The sequence below is a fragment of the Rhinopithecus bieti genome, unplaced genomic scaffold (genome assembly GCF_001698545.2).
Source record: "Rhinopithecus bieti isolate Rb0 unplaced genomic scaffold, ASM169854v2 scaffold_53775, whole genome shotgun sequence".
Taxonomy (NCBI): Eukaryota; Metazoa; Chordata; class Mammalia; order Primates; family Cercopithecidae; genus Rhinopithecus; species Rhinopithecus bieti.
In genome coordinates, this window is record NW_016820991.1 from 30,526 (window position 1) to 47,789 (window position 17,264).

Here is a 17,264-nt window from a genome sequence, read left to right on the forward strand (position 1 = left end):
AGTTGTGCACATCTGGCTCCTGAAGAATGAAGGTAAATGCATAGAACCTTAGATCCCAGTGGCAGTCTAATGTAGCTTCATCAACAGTAAAGATGATATTTTGAAGCTTTTCTGAATTTTGTCCCCATTGCTGTGTCACTTCAGAATCTAAAGAGGGAAGGATGTGAATAGTTAGCATTTACAAACCCATTCATAATAGACCCTCAATTATCTGGCTCTTGTTGCTACTTGCTTATCATCTAGTGTCTTTACTTTCAACATCAGTAACCCCTGGCCCCTGATCACTAAGCAGGCTATAATCCAGTCATTCCAAACTACCTGTGGTTCCTTAAATAAGTAATGTTGTTTCACTTGTCTGCATATGCATGACAAAATATTTTCCTATTCGGATTCTCCACTTAACTCATCCTAAACCCCTGCTCCAAGTATCATCATTACTGTGAAGTCTTCTCTGATTAGATCCAAACAGAGTAACCATTTCCTCCAAAGTTTCATTTCATTTCTTTTTTTTTTCAAAGATGGAGTCTCATTCTATCACTCAGGCTGAAGTGCAGTGGCCTGATCATAGCTCACTGCAGCCTCAAACTCCTGGGCTCAAGCAATCCTCCCACTTTGGCCTCCCAAAGTGCTGGGATTACAGATATGAACCACCTTGCCTGGCCTCCAAAATTTCTTATACTTTTCTCTCTTAACAGCAGTTTCCACATGCTATCACAACTACTAGACCATATACTTTTACAGTGCAAAACTATCCCTTGTTCCTTCATGTACTACCTGGCATTCATGAGTGCTAAAAACTTTTCCTTGAATACAATATTAAGTAAGTGAAGAAACGCGGGATTAAAAATGAATGCTACAATGAACCAAGATTTCTGCTGAGTGACCTGAATATTACAAAGAAGCAAAAATGTCTCACTGTAGAGGAACAATTACCCTGCTTGGAATGCAAGGATTATGTTAGCATACAAAATTGATTGCTTGATCAATCTGGAGTAGAATAGCTCATGAAGCATAGTTATACTTAATAATATAACAAGACAGAGGGGCTTTAGGGGGTCTTACTGCTTAATCTCTGTCCATAATGTCTTAGACCTACAGACAACTTGAGTTCAATGACTGTGATGCCCCTCACCTCAGGGATCTGTTTCCATCCAGCTTCCAAAGATGGGCATACACCAGCAGAAGCATAGAAAAATAACAAACTTGTATATTGGACCCTCTGCTTAGTACCGAGAAAGCTGGTTTGAAGCCAATAAAGTCAGGCCTATATGCGGAGATTGGCACCATGGATTATGCTTTATGGGGTATGTCTCCAAGGGCAACTCTGCATTTATCCTGTGGCTTCTGGCTTCCAAATTTTCTAGACACTTCCCTCTTGGGTAAAGGAATAAAAATTGACTTACTTCCCTTGCAAACCATCCTTGGAGACTAAGTACTGCCTTGTCTTCTACTGAGAGATGACCATATTTTTGGTACCTGCCTTTCCTTGTGGGAGATGTTTCCTCTGTTTACATAACAAAAGGGCTATAGCAGAGATGGATGGAGCTGGACTTACAGCAGAACCAAGTCATGACAGCCTGTTTCTGTTTTCTCTTCAGGAATTTTCTGCCAGTTCTGGCCACCTCCCTTCTTCTGGAACATGCTGATTTCAGCAAGTCCAGCTCTGTCAGTTCTGCCTCCCAAGTCTATTGGTTTCTGACCATCTGATAATGCTTTGACCACACTCAGGACCTGTCTTTGTCCCTCCTCTTAACATATTTGGAGCTCAAACTAAATATTGCTGCCCGGGGGTCTCCTTCCAGCCTTACATTTCAGCTCATCATCTTCAGCTGCCTTGGTCATGGCTCTACTATTCTCCTTGATCCTTGGTGAGTATCTCTGCACCTGCTGGTTTAGGCTTCAGAGTTTTCTGGAACTTTGATTAGGAGAACTTTCTCCCTGTGAACCTGGAACAGATTTAGATGTTTTTCAAGGGTGAGCTTCTCCTTCCTTTCTACATTTGGTAACTAGTCTAATCCTTAAAAAGCCACTGAATCCATACACATTTGTAATTCACTTTATCAGATTTTTTTCTATTTTCCTATATTTGTAATGACAGAGTAATGGTAGTTTATCCCATTTCTCTTTTTACATAAATGTTTCTAAATGTACTATTAGTAAGAAGACAAATGAATGGGCACCAGGTAGCAGCAAGTAGAGCCAGGAAAGGAAGTAGAACTGCAAGACAATCACCTTTCATTGATCATATTGTCTGGTTTCCTCTGAAAAGTGTTTCATATAATTTTTTAAAAAAATTTTCTGCAGTTTCTCATTGCTTAGAATAATCTAGAGATTAACCTAGTTAATCTGGTGATTGTGGAGCAAAGGAGACCTGGTTTTCAATCCTGCCTTTTTGATTTCTTAGCTTTATGAATTCGTAGGTTACCATACCTCTCTGAAATCTTGCTCTCTCATCTATGAAGTGAGGATAAGATTATGTTCCTCAGAGGTTTTTAGCAGTATTTTTTATAAGATAACTAATATAAAGCATCTAGCAAGGCCTGGTAAGTCCCTACACTAATCAATCACATCCACTTTTATGTCCTGATGACCTACTGCACCACCAAAGCCCATGCAAGCCTCTCAACAGGACACTTTTGTGTTCAATGTAAGGGACTGACCACATCTTAAACATCCATACACCCCCCACACCACTCAACGGCTAGTCCTGCCCCTCATGGATATACTACTAGGTCTTCCAGGCTCATGCTTCATGAAGCCTTTCTGGTCCATGCCTTCTGCAGTTACCCACCCTACTGCAGAGCTTCAGAGTCACTTACTGGACATATCATGTTTGCACCTGCATATCAGGCTCGCCAGGCTCACTTTCCTTCACATGTACACATGCTGGGGTGGTGGTTATGCAATTTTTCCCATTATGTATAATATAACCTTGAGTTTTGGACGGTTGCAGAGAAGGCCTCATTGAGTCTGAGAGTGGTCACATTCTAAAGATTAAGGGAATGAGGGTAATGAGAAGTTATTTGGAAACCAAGGAAAGAAAATATTCCAGGGTAAACCACTTGAATCTGCCTGAAAAACTGTAGGCTGGAGGTCCAAAGATATTTGCTCCTTCCGAAAAATCCTGTAAGATGGGGGAGGTGGGTGTTTTGCAGTTGAAAACGCATAGGCCTCAGTGACTTCTGAAGGTTACAGGGTTCAGGACTCTCTACAGCATTAGGAGGGACCTTATGGAGAAAGGAGTCCAAATATACAGAGATCCTGTAGGAAGAATCTCCCATGTGTTAAAGACAGGCTGCTGCTGGAATCTGGAGGTTTGGAACTACATATAGAGCCACTTTCTGAGCTATTCATCTAAATCAGCTAAAACAGCCTGCAAGCTGATAATGAGGTTTATAATTTTAAATGGTAGGAAAAAAACAAAAGAAAAATAATATTTTATGACACATGAAAATGACAAGAAATTTAAATTTCAGTGTCTAATAAATAAAGGTTTAATGTAGCATAGCCATCCTCATTTGCATACATACATGAGACTGTCCTCAGGCTACAATGGCAGAGCTGAGTGGTTGCAACAGACACTATATGGCCCACAAAACTGAAAATATTACTGTCTGGCCTTTTACAGTAAGAGTTTGCTTACCTGGTCTAAATGCTGTGCCAATGAACACAGACATATCCTGCCCCTTTGCCCTACTTTCTGCACTGCTCACCGTGGCATCTTTATCTCCCCTGGCCAGTGCATCTTCCCAGTGGCCTCCAGCACTCTTTCTTGTTGTGCCAAGAGGCTGCATCACCACACTTTTACTTCAGGCAGTAATAACCAATCAATCTAATTGACTAGAATAGAAAACCAATCTATCCACCACCGTGTGTGAAGGAAACAGGCTGAACCAGTTAGCTGTGGTAGAATTGGTCTCTGTGATTTCTAGCCAGTGTCCCTGTGTCCTTGGAAGATGGTCATCCCAGAAGAAGGTCCCAACAGGGCTGACATTGGAGGTGCTGCATCTACCACTCTTGTCTCACACGGTTCTGCGAAGGCTTTCTAGAGAGTCGTGTTCTTTGAATAAAGTCTTGGAAATTGACCTCACTCATTTCCTTCTTTCTTCACCAGCCATTTGCACCAGACCTGCATTCCTAGGTAAGATTTTTGGGGGTTTCTGAGAGGGAGGCCTCAAGCTCAGGAGAGGGGAAATTTTGAAACTTCTTGAGCCACAGAGAAAGACTGGTTCAAAACAGGCCCAGCACATTTCCTTTCTGGCTTCCTACCTCACCCAGTCAGTCTTGTGTGGGCAGATTTCCACCTCCAGAATTTAGAAGGGTTTGGGTGGTTTACCCTGGCAGGGCACCTGTCCCTACTTGGTTTCTGTGGCCACTTGGCCAGCATCCAAGTAAGAGCTAGGTTCATTTCAGGTCTAGAATGCACTTCACTGCCTTATGGGCATACTTGAAAAATGAACTTCCTTTCGGTTTCTTCCTGTTGGTTTCCAGCATATCCAGGTCCCCCTGCCAGGCTTAATGGTATCTTTGTTTGAATTAGAAATGCATTGTTGCTTGCAGCACATAGCTTGACCAGCAGAGTATAGGCTGGATTTCCTGCTCAGGGAGTCTTTGGGTAATGCACAAATTGTAAACCCAAGGAAAAGGTGCACAGAGAGAATGAGTTTATAGAAGGGGAGGCTACAGGTTGTGGATTATCCGTTTCTTGCATATTATCCCTCCAGTCTCCCTTTCTGCTTGATCATAGAGACTTTACCAGAGAGGGGCAGCCAGAAACACTGCTATTGGTGTGGAGAATTCTATACCCTGATGGATGCAACCTTCCTGGGTTCTCATCTGGACATTCAGATTATTATTTTCTCAACCCTTCTGTTTTTATCAAGCTGAATTTCTTGTTTTAAAAATGTTTGTTTTAAATTTATTTCTTCTTTCCCTGAATTTCTTGTTTACATATTTTTTGTTTTTTTTAAATTTATTTCTTCTTTCCCATGGCTATTTCAGTCTTCTACCCCATAGAAAATGAAAACTGATTAAAAATTGAGAATTTTGTAATCAGCAAGGAAAGAAAATATACTGTTAATCCTGATAGCTAGTATTTCCTGTAGTATGCAATAATGCCAATCCAAACTCTAATCTCAGATACAATGACCCCAAAATTATTTATGGTTCATGCTACTCGTGAAGATCAAAAACATTTTTGGGTAACTGCTCTTAAATTATATTTTTATCCAGATCTATGAGCCTTAAACTCAGTTGTGTGAAAATGAAAACTTTTCTTAGTTTTTATGGTTTATATAAAAGCCTTATTTTTTATGGTTAACTTTTAATTGCTATCTATAGCCTCCATTTTATATATTTTTTTCCCAAAAAAATTTAAGGAAGAAAAGGAAAGAAACAAAAAAAAAAAAATGCATGAACTAAACATAAACTTCCTGATGCAGTTTAAAATTAGCCAGGTTAGAGTTTTCTCACTAAACTACTTCTCTTGGATTGATTCTAAACTCTGGGGAGTTTGTGTGCAGTTGAGACAAGGCAGTCTGTGGGAAATCTGGTCCTCAGCAGTCATATTCCATCCATGCATGCAATCTGGGTCATCCCATGTGAACCATGTTGGCCCTTATTAAGCTGTTCATCTTCCAATAGGCCATAGACTTCCAGTCCAAACGTGGCCTCTCCTGGTGCACCAGAACTCTGTCAGCTAACTGTCTCTCTCCATGTAAACATGGCAAATTCAGCCTCTGCTATATTGCTCTGAGGCTGCAGGAGGCTTGGTGGGATTGCCAAGCTTAATATAAGCTTCCTGAGGGCAGCAATGCTATCTCTCTTGTTCATCGCTGTTCTCTGAGTTCACTAAAAACCAAACAAACAAAACAGAAATATAGTACTCACCTAACAAGTGTTTGCTGTCTAATAGGCTCTTCCCTGGTCTCCCTACACAGCCATCTCTACTCTCCTTGCATGTCTTGGTGGAAGGAAGATAATTTCTGTTAGTCTTTTCTTTTTCTCTCTTTTTTCAAGATGGAGTGTCGCTGTTGCCCAGGCTGGAGTGAAGTGGCATGGTCTCAGCTCACTACAACCTCCGACTCCTGGGTTCAAGCGATTTCTGGCTAATTTTTGTATTTATTTATTTATTTATTTATTTATTTATTTATTTATTTATTTTAGTAGAGACAGGGTTTCACCATGTTGTCCAGGCTGATTTTAAACTCCTGACCTCAAGTGATCCACTTGACTCAGCCTCCCAAAGTGCTAGGATTACAGGCATGAGCCATCTCACCTCACTTCTGTTAGTCTTTTCTACTTCCAGAGTTCTAGACATGAAACTGAACCAAGTCCTAGATTTCTCACAACTTATCTGGAGGTTCCATGGATCCTCTCTTATGCTTCTAGTCCGTAGAATTAGATCAAACTCTTGGGGCTCTGAGACTCTGACTCTTCCCTCTCCCAGTGCTCTGTATTTCTTCTGAGGTGGGTACTTGAACAAGGAACAATTTTATAGGAAGCAGCAAGGATGGGCATGGATTGGCCACTGAGAGTGAGAGACAGTTAGGTTGTTCAGCCTGAATTATAGACACTCTGCCTCAATCTGGCTGCCATGGAGAGAGACAGAGTCAAGAAGGAGAAAAACACAACAGATATTCTCTTTACACCTCTGTTCGGGTCCGGGGTTTCCTCTTTTGGACAATGTAGCCACAGGACCACCACTTTCATGAGGATGATTGTCCTCATCTGTGAAATAATGGGGTGGACTTTGTGATCTCTTTAGGTCCTTCTGATTCTGACCTCCAGAGAATCTAAAACTCTGCTGGATCTTCAACCAACCTCTTTTCCTTAATCTTCAATCTGATAATGCCAGCAGTCATGTCCAGGTATCTTGAAGTAGAGTTTCTTGGCAGGGTACCATTAAGGCTGTAGCAGAACCAGAACTCAGAGATGGAGTTCTGAAGCTCCTCTTCCTCGCCTTTTCTTCTGATCCCTCATTTCTAGTTCCCCAACACTCTACACCATTTGAATGGTGGAAGAGTCCCAGATTGACTGAGTACATACCTAAGGACCCTCTGAGCTCCTCTCAGGTCTCTAGCTATAACCTATCTCTTTGCAGCGTCTCCATCTGGAGTGCGGTTGGTGGGGGGCCTCCACCGCTGTGAAGGGCGGGTGGAGGTGAAACAGAATGGCCAGTGGGGCACCGTGTGTGATGATGGCTGGGACATTAAGGATGTGGCTGTAGTATGCCAGGAGCTGGGCTGTGGAGCTGCCAACGGAACCCCCAGTGGTATTTTATATGAGCCACCAGCAGAAAACGAGCAAAAGGTCTTCATCCAAGAGGTCGGTTGCACAGGAACAGAAGATACACTGGCTCAATGTGAGCAAGAAGAAGCTTACAATTGTTTACATAATGAAGATGCTGGGGCATTGTGTGAGAGTGAGTATGTCAGGGGCCCCAGACCACTTGCCAGCTGCCATACCCCTCGTGGCCACTCTTATTTGTCTTCACTCCCCACCATAGACTTTCATACAATGGCTAATTGGCCCCTCACCCCCCACATTTCACACTTTCCCAATTGTCAGTGCTGGAGATAAACAATATCTTCATCTAGAACTGCTATTTCTACTTGATTGAGCAAATACTTTTAACTTAGTTTCAATCTATATGAGAACTTGTTTCTCTTGTTTACACAAATGCCAACATGCACACCACTAAACATTTGTTGAATAGAGTATCTTGTATCTGGAGCTGGGCATGGAGTTATGGGGGAAGAAATGAGCTCACAAAGTATAATGTATGCTTTTTAAAAAATAGTCTTAGTTTTCCAGGAGTTTATCTTCTAGTCAGGTAGACAAGACATACTCATAGGAAACTAACACAATCTAATAGGTGGATAGATGATAGAGAGATACATAGACAAAGAGGTCTGTGTTCCTTTACTTCACCCCATATACTTGCTTTCTATGTATGAATAGTCTCTTCTTTTTTGTTCATTAGACAGCGATGTGACTGAGGAGCTAGTCCATGACTCCTCTTTCTTTGTCTCCCCACAGAATTTGTTTCTAGAGAAACAGTCACCTTTTGCCTTGACATTGAAGACTCTGTCCTATTTTTTAGAAAGATTGAGGGTTGGGAGCACTAATCTGATATATTTAGTTTGCAGCGCCAACAATGAACCAAAAGGCATTTGGTGTTGGACATATCTTGTATGTTATTGCATTTATTTTTAAAAGTCTATACAAGATCTCTTGTGAGGATCAAATGACAACTTGAACGTGAAAACAATTTGAAAAACTAAAATGCTACAGAAATGATAATGATGCAACTTGGAATTTGGAAACTACATTTTCTTCATTAATTCCCTCATTCATTCTTTCAGCAGGCATCTATGAGGCAGTTTCAAGCACTTTAGCATGCCTTGTACTGAACACCAAGAACTGAGAGATGGGTCCATTGGGCCCCCTTTACTGAGAAGACCATGTTCTGGCAGGGAACAGACACACTCTCTTTCTTTCCCCTCAGACCCAGAGAGCCCTTTCTCCCCAGTCCCAGAGAATGTCAGGCTGGCTGATGGCCCCGGGCATTGCAAGGGACGCGTGGAAGTGAAGCACCAGAACCAGTGGTATAGTGTGTGCCAGACAGCCTGGAGCCTCCGGGCCGCAAAGGTGGTGTGCCGGCAGCTGGGATGTGGGAGGGCTGTACTGACTCAAAAACGCTGCAACAAACCTGCCCAGGGCCAAAGATCCATGTGGCTGAGCCAGATGTCATGCTCAGGACGAGAAGCAACCCTTCAGGATTGCCCTTCTGGGTCTTGGGGGAAGAGCACCTGCATCCATGATGAAGACACGTGGGTCGAATGTGAAGGTAATGCCTGTGCATCCAGAGACTAGGTTTATTTATGGATTTAATTATGTGGAATCTCATTCAAACAGTATTTACAAAGAGCTACTCATGCACCAAAGGACCATTGCAAACTTATTTAACTGGGCAGATAACTAATTCCTTTGTTTTTGAAATGGATATAATAATAATAAATTTTGTATCTGAAAATGCTTTAAATATTAAGCACTATATTAATATGAACTCTTATTATTTTGAATTCTATATTGTAGGAACAAGGCACATCTTTCTATATATCTGTTAAGTTCTTCAATTTTTAAAACTTATTAGAATGTCATTTATAAATATTAGATTTATAAAATAGATGGGGAAGTGAAAAGATCCTTGTGAGGGAAGCCGACCTGGACAACAGGGGTTAGAACCTGATGGAGAGCTAGAGAAGGAGCTCTGATCACAGAAATACAGGTGGAAAGTTTCAAATGTGCTTATGGGGGTGGTGAGGATGTGGATGATCTTCTTGGCCAGTTGCAGTGGCTCACGCCTATAATACCAGCACTTTGGGAAGCCAAGGTGGGAGGAGCACTTGAGCCCAAGAGTTTGAGACTAGACTGAGCAACATACGTAGAACCCTGTCTCCTAAAAAATAAAATTAAAAAAAAAAAAGCTGAACTTGGTGGCACGCACCTGTAGTCCCAGCTACTCGGGAGGCTGAGGTGGGAGGATCACTAGGGCCCTCGAGGTTGAGGCTGCAGGGAGTGGTGATCACACCACTACATTCCAGCCTGGGCAACAGAGTGAGATGATATCTCAAAACAAACAAAGAATACAAAATGAAAAAATTTTAAAAATAAATGATCTATTTTTCTCCTTTCCCTTCCTGTCTCCAACCTCTGACTTCCTCCCCCATCATGCAGATCCCTTTGACTTGAGACTAGTAGGAGGAGACAAGCTCTGCTCTGGGCGACTGGAGGTGCTGCACAAGGGCGTATGGGGCTCTGTCTGTGATGATAATTGGGGAGAAAAGGAGGACCAGGTGGTATGCAAGCAACTGGGCTGTGGAAAGTCCCTCTCTCCGTCCTTCAAAGACCGGAAAAGCTATGGCCCTGGGGTTGGCCGCATCTGGCTGGATGACGTTCATTGCTCGGGAGAGGAGCAGTCCCTGGAGCAGTGCCAGCACAGATTTTGGGGATATCACGACTGCACCCACCAGGAAGATGTGGCTGTCATCTGCTCAGGTAAGTCCTACAGATGGAGAGTTCATAAGGGCTGGCAAGGAGGATGATAAAGGAAGAGGAAATGATGGGGGTGTACTCTGGGGAAAAGGGTATCTCCACAAGCGCCATGAAGCTACTCATAGTCATCACCTGCTCTATAAGTACTTCCAGGGATATGGCTGGAAGTCCAGGTCCTGTGGTGGGTTTCATTCCTGGGGCTGGTGTGTAGAGGTAGGGCTGACACTATACAGGTATTGATTGTGAGAACATACAGGTATTGAATGTAAAAACAAGAGGTGTTTTGAAAATTATTTGATCAACATCTTTATATTAAACATAAAGTGAAAGTTGGAGAAACTAAGCAACTCTTCAAAATCATTAAAACTGCTTTCAAATCATATAGTAGGATCATAATAAACAGTCTTTACTCTCAACCCAAGGTTATTCTCTTAGATGACCCTAGCCTTGAAACTCTAAGTTAAACTATGAAAGATGGTTCTACCTCATTCTATTTGTCATCACTCCTAGATTTTAAATTAGTCTGTGAGAGTGGAACTACGGTAGAGGGCTTTTTGAGAATGCCCATGAGAAAGTCTTATCAGAGAGACCACAATACCAGCCCTGAACTACAGACCTCTTCAGGAGATTGAAGGAAGAAGCCCTGTCCCAATTTGGTTAAAAAATGCAAGTGCAGCCCCTGGGTGGCTGACTCAAAAAAGCCTCGGGTCTGAAGCCCCATTATGTAATCCATGTGGGGCTACTTGGTTAAACCACTGACTCTGGAACTAGATAAGAACTGATAGTTGATCAAGGAATATGGGAAGCAGTTAGTGCCCAGAGAAGAATAAATTTAACTGCAGGAGGCTAGGGTTTGACCCTGCTGCTGCTGCTTTGAAGCTGTGTAATGTTAATCACTTAACTCCTCTGAACCTAAGTGTTTTCATGGGTAAAACAGAAAGACGCTTGTCTAGTTTACCTCAAAGACTTTGTGATTATGTGAGGATAAGATATGTTAATAGATATCAGTACTGTTTGTGACTCACATGGAGCTAGCTGAGTAAGTCCCTGGGATACTGCACCAGGTTCTGGCCTGGCTCACATCAGTGTGGGATCTGTACATAGCTTAGCTCTTTTTCCTGTGTTGAGCCCCAGACTTCTTCCTTAGCTAATGTGAGTTTCAAGTGAATAATTCCTTCCTGGCCTTTATACCCATCCTTACTGCATTTTCCTCTTCTCTTTACAGGATAGTATCCTGGTGTTCTTGATGCTTGACCTGGCCCCACTAGCCCTGCCTGCCCTCTGCTTGTTCTCCTGAGCCCTGATTATCCTTGTACTCATTCTGGGGTTCAGGCTTGAGCCACTACTCCCTCATCCCCTCAGGAGTCTGAATACTGGGCTTATGCCTTGCTCTCAGGGACAAGCAGCTCCCATTGCTGCCTGTAGATGTGAGCTGTTGAGTTCCCTCTTGCTGGGGAAGATGAGCTTCCACGTGTCCTGCGCTCACCTCTGACCCCTTGACGTTGGTTCTGGCCTTTCATGCCTCTTCCCAAGCTTCCTGGAATCATCAGACCTGTCACTTTGACTGAATGTGCAGACCATTTCTAAGGCAAGATCTATGTCTGCAAACAACATTAAAGGAATGAAACAATGAAAGGAACATTTGAAGGAAAATGTGGGTAGACATTTTCTTGAAACTTGGGGAAAAGCTTAGAATTCTTGTGATTGAACTACTTTTTTTTCTCCTCAAGCTTCAGGTGATCATAATAGTAACACCCTACTATTCTGTTATTTCTTAGTGTAAGTAGACAATTCTTTCAGGAGCAGAGCAGTGTCCTATAATCCTAGACCTTTTCATGACATTTAAAAAACGATGTTTCATCCTCTGATTTCCCCAGTAAAAATCTTTGTTGTCCATCCCTGCACAACCTGCCAACATGGTTGACGTTTAACGAGAGGGATGTCAAAGATACATTTTACTTTATTCAAAGAAAAATAATTGGTTACTGGTAAAAGGTCAAGAAAGAGGCAGAAAGAGGTCAGGGAGGGATAAAGTTGTGTCTCATGCCAAGCGAAAGTGAATTAACTGAGTCTTTGGGGCCTGTAAGCTTGAGGCAAGACAGAAATAAGAGAATCAAGACTTGATTGTAAAAATTGACAACTTTAGACTCTGAGGCTAGACTGAGTACTTATTATATGGCTACATTTACACATTTACACTTATATAATAAATCAGATTTCACAGTCTCAACAGTTGCTTCTCTGTGTGATATGCTCTTTCTGCACATGGAGAAGCAGCTGTGTCAGATTCTCCATGGCAGTCTCCCATACAGGGTTAAGTAGAAGAGAACTTTCCAGCAAATACAACTATATGTGTAAAAAGCTGTCCTCTGGGTGTGGAACAGTCTCCCGGTCTATTTCTGCTCCAGCCTGTGTTCCCAAAGTCAATTCTGCTGCTCCTGCACTTCAGGCTAACACATGTCTGATAAGCCAACTCTGATGCCGTGCCTGTATCCGACATTTTTTTGCTTTTTCTTCTAACCAGTGCGTTTATGTTTCTAACCCAGAATCACACTGGTCTCTGGCTCCTTACTCAATTAATTCTGTCAAAACAGCTCAACAGTCAAGGAAAGACAGAGAGTGGGAGGAGGGGTGCAGTGGGACGGGAGGCGAATGGGAGGGAGAGAGCCCAACACTTGGCTGGGAGTCCGGAGGCAAAACTGTGATTCCCTAAGTCACTACCTGTCCTAGAGGATTCATTCTTAAGGCACTAGATTTTAACGAAGGATGAAAAACACTGACGAGAGAATGAATCTCTGACATTGTGAAGCTGAAATGGTGGAATAACTGGGTCCTCTGAAAAAAGAGTCCCTAAGGAAATGCATGGAACTGATACTATTTGCTGACAGACTTGTCCATTCATTAGGTTCAGGGCATGCTTGTCATGTTTACCCTCATTATGCAGATATGAAATGTGAGACAGATTGCCTACAGAAAGAGCTAGACTCTTGAATACTGGCTATGGGATCCCATGACTGCTAATGACACTGGAGTGCGTTTCTGCATCCTAACCCGCGGTTCCATTGTAGTTCAATTTGTTTAATAAATATTTAAAACTAGCAGAGAAAATAGGTAGATAAACCTAGCTTCAGAGAAGGGAAGAAAATGCTTTAGCACATGGATCAGAGAATCAGAGGAAGCCCTTCCACAGAGATACATGAGTAAGAATGAAACAGATGCTCAGAGGGGAACATAGATGAAACACACAGAAAACCCAGAAAGTATTTTTGGTTTCTTATTCTTGTCTCTTCCTGGGGTCAAATGGCATTCCTGGCCTTGAGTTCTGCGACAAACTTCTGTATTGTACATAATAATTTTTTTTGAAGTTTTTGATTGACTTATGTTGGTTTTTGTACTTCCAACCAAAAGAACCCCAGATAATATATTTATTTTAAATTCATAAAATGATAATTCATTAATTTTTTGTAAGGGTGAGTAGCTAAACCCAGTTATTACTAATGAATACACTCTCATTGCATTTGTAAAATCACGTTTATGGATCTGAAAAGATAAGGACCAGGGGCTATAAACACAGGCCTATTTCTATTTCTATTACTCCAAGATATTACTTTTGTGTGGACCTGGTTGTATAAATGCCCAATAATTCTTTTACAAAGGTGACATTTAAAGCTCATGGCCTCCACATTAAAACATAGATCAATTAAAGGTCTAGTGAAGGTGGTTTATAGAAGATAGGCAAATCAGAACTGACAGCGAGTCATGCTTCCTGTTTCCTCTGTTGGAAAAGCCCTCTTCAACTTTGTTACCTGATGAACTTTCAATTATTCTCAATGTCTCATTTCTCTGTTAAAATGTAATTTAAATCAGGTTATAATCCTGCTAAAGGGCCTTTGAGAGCTTCTCATTGCACACGAGTTAAATGTAAACTTCTTACTTTGACTTAAATGCCTGTGCATGATCTGGTCCCTGCCTACTCCTTCAACCTCATCTCATGTTACTGTTGTCCTCTAACAACATATTCCCTCCACATGGGCTTTCTCTCCTTTCCTCTAACACATCAGATTCACTAAATTGTGGTAAGTCTTCCAGAGGAGCAGATTTTTTGGAGAGGAGCTATCAGAAGCTCTGTTTAGACATGTTAAGTCTAATACCTATTAGATCTCCATGTGGAGATAAAAGTTTAGAGGAGTGGTCTGGGCTTGGATACATAACCTGGGAAACCATTGCACATGCATAGTATTCAAAGCCATTAGACTAAAGGATTTCAGTCCCAAGAAAATGAGTGAGACAGAAAAAGAGAGGAGATCCAAGAACAGAGCCTCAGAGAACCAACATTTAATCCAACTTTAGCTTGGATTCCCTTGAAACAAGGATTTAGGTGCAGATTTTTTATTAGGTCATAATTTCAGGAAACACTTATGAGAGACTGAGGAAGGTTAGTAGGAAAGAAATAAAATTCAATAAAGTGAGCATTAATAAGTTGGTTACTGCTAGGGGCAACCGAGTCTCCATCTCACTGGGGGTCTTCTGAGGCACTGTGTAAAAATTATTTCAAAATATTCTCATCAAGGAATGAGTAAGCTGAAGTATTTATCTACCAAATCTCATATCCCATTGATTGAGAGTTGCTCCTGTTGGTGTTAAACCTTGTGTATGGGCTGAGTGAACTCCTGAGTAACAGTGAAAATTACAGGTAGAAAAGCTAAGACACATGGACACTTGAGTGGGGAAGCTGTCAGCATGCATAAGACCTGTCCATCACAGGTGTAGAAGACAGTGAAGTAGGAGTAAGCATGAGACTGGTATATTTAAACCAAATGAAGAAAGTGTTTCAAGAAGGAGATATGTATTGACTGCGTTGTTGGACCAAGTAAGATGAATTGACTATTAGGTTTTACACCATGGAGTCTACATTTTCTAGATGCACCCTGGAGGTACTCCCCTCTGAGGTCCCACTGTCTTCCTAGGGCATTGCAAGGAAATGAGACTTAAGTTCTTGCTCCACATAGAACCCAGAACCACTCAATCACTCCTCCTCCACTTACTCTTCATTTCTTCCCTTCCTCCATCAAAGGTTAATTTGAGTTATACTGGGAAATGGTTGAAGCAGAAGCCAAATATAAACCTTCTTCTGGGTTCTAGAAAAAAATGGAACATGAGGAAGAGCTAATAAAGTTGCAATGATAATAAACTAGAAGGGATAATAGCACTTTTAACTACTCTACTATGGGAATTTGCAACTAAGTTATGATTGCCTCTGGACCCCACCTTATGCTGCCTATCCAGATACCTCTGGTTGGGCCCTGTCTTGGTTATTTTTCTCCTCCTTAATACTTTCCCTGAAACTACCTGTGATGAATACTTTTCCTGAAACTACCTGTATGTTCATTTCACGGAGTCATGGGGTGTCCATATATTTGGTTAAACATTATTTTTAGGTGTGTCTGTGAAGATGTTTCCAGATGAGTTAGCATTTGTATCAGTAGACTGAGTAAAGCATGTTGCATTTCCCAGTGTAGGTCAGCATCATTTAATCTGTTGAGTGCCTAAATAGAAGAAAAACACAGAAAAAGGGAGCATTTACTGTCTACATGACTGCATGAGATGAACATTGATCTTCTTCTGCCCTTGGACTGGGACTTATACTTGGTGCCCCTGATTCTCAGGCCTTCACAGTTGGATCAGAACTTACAACATCAAGTCTAGTTCTCGGGCCATCAGACGTAGTCTGGAACTACACCACCACCTTTCTTGTGTCTCCACATTGCACACAACAGATTCCCAGCCTCCATAATTGTGTGTACCAATGTTAAATAAATTGTAACACACACACACACACACACACCATTTGTTCTGTTTCTGTGAAGAACTCTGACAAAATACAGATTTTGGTACTGAAAGAGATTCTAGAGGAACAGAATTTTAAGGATAAATTTTCTGAATTGGTTATGGGGTTTCTAAAATTGGCTCTATGATCTGATTAGATATAAAAATCCTGGTAACTTTATTTACAATAATAAAGATAGCACTGTTTGTTCATGGCTTGAATTGGTAATAAAGATACAAAAATATACACATTAGATATTCCTAATCAACCACTCATAAGAAGCAAGAAGCTGAGTGACTATGTTTATGATACTTTCAAACATTTTTGGAAAACTAGCAAATGCAATGAGGTTAGCTGGTTATTCTTAATACTACTGGGCAAAGTGGTGAAAGAAAAAGAGGAGCTCAGGGATTTGAATTCACAGCTCAATTACCACATTAGTCACCTGAAAACTTTTATATGTGCTCTGAAGGGAGACCCTTATCTCCTGTAGCTACAGAGTTGAGATTACTGAAAATCAAATGCTGGATTTTAATTGTGCAACTGGCTAAACTACAAAGCAATTTAACCCCCTGGAACTTCAGCATATCTACCATTAAAGTGCAGGCACTGATTGGGAAATAATGAGATCCTGTAAGTTAGGATGGGGATGTGTGAGAAAACTCTAAGGAAGCCTAACCACATCTGGCAGAGTGGCATCCACACCCAAGAGGTACTGACCTCTCTATTCCATCTGAGGGACTAAACTTGCATTGCCTGAGGAAACTGTATGGCCTCCCCAGAGTCATAAAAGACAATGTTGATTCTCCTCAGGACCCACTCCTACCCTCCTACCACTTTTCTTTGATTCTAGATCTATAACTATACTCACATTGCAACAGGCCTCTAAAGGTGAATATAAAGAACTGCTTGAGTTTTTCTAATTCAAACAGACAGAAATCTAGGGAACACATGTGGGAATGAATACTAAAGGTATAAGATAATGATGAAAGGAACCTAAGTTTGATTAGGCATAATTTATTGATATGGGCTTACAAAGTATATATTCCTTCTTTAATCTTGCAGCTCAGGAAGGTGAAAAGGGCTCTCGCAGTTTGTTTGATTAGTAGGACAAAACATGGAACAAAAGGTGGCCCACAAAGAGTGAGGCAGCACACACTGCCTTGGTTTAATGTAGAAGAAGGGATTCAATGACTTAGGGAAAGTGGACTGTTAAAGAGGTTTTATCATTTAAGACCTACTTACACATACTAGAATGGTTTGGAAGACATACATTTTATCATTAGCTGTGAGAAATAAATTTCTGAGGGGAGCCCTGGCATCTGAAAAACGGTCATCACTCTTCTCTGTAGGTTGGCCTTGCAGTGGAAATTGCAGT

At 41.5% G+C, this 17,264-nt stretch overlaps 1 protein-coding gene across 1 annotated transcript; it reads left to right on the forward strand.

Moving 5' to 3' along the window:
* Positions 1–1,702: 1,702 nt before the first annotated feature.
* On the forward strand, positions 1,703–11,970 carry CD5L (CD5 molecule like). Its single transcript, XM_017860080.1, has 6 exons — positions 1,703–1,868; positions 4,115–4,141; positions 7,103–7,423; positions 8,510–8,851; positions 9,742–10,062; positions 11,285–11,970. The coding sequence occupies exons 1-6, from the start codon at positions 1,841–1,843 to the stop codon at positions 11,287–11,289; spliced, it is 1,044 nt and encodes a 347-aa protein (XP_017715569.1). The 5' UTR covers positions 1,703–1,840; the 3' UTR covers positions 11,290–11,970.
* Positions 11,971–17,264: the final 5,294 nt, after the last annotated feature.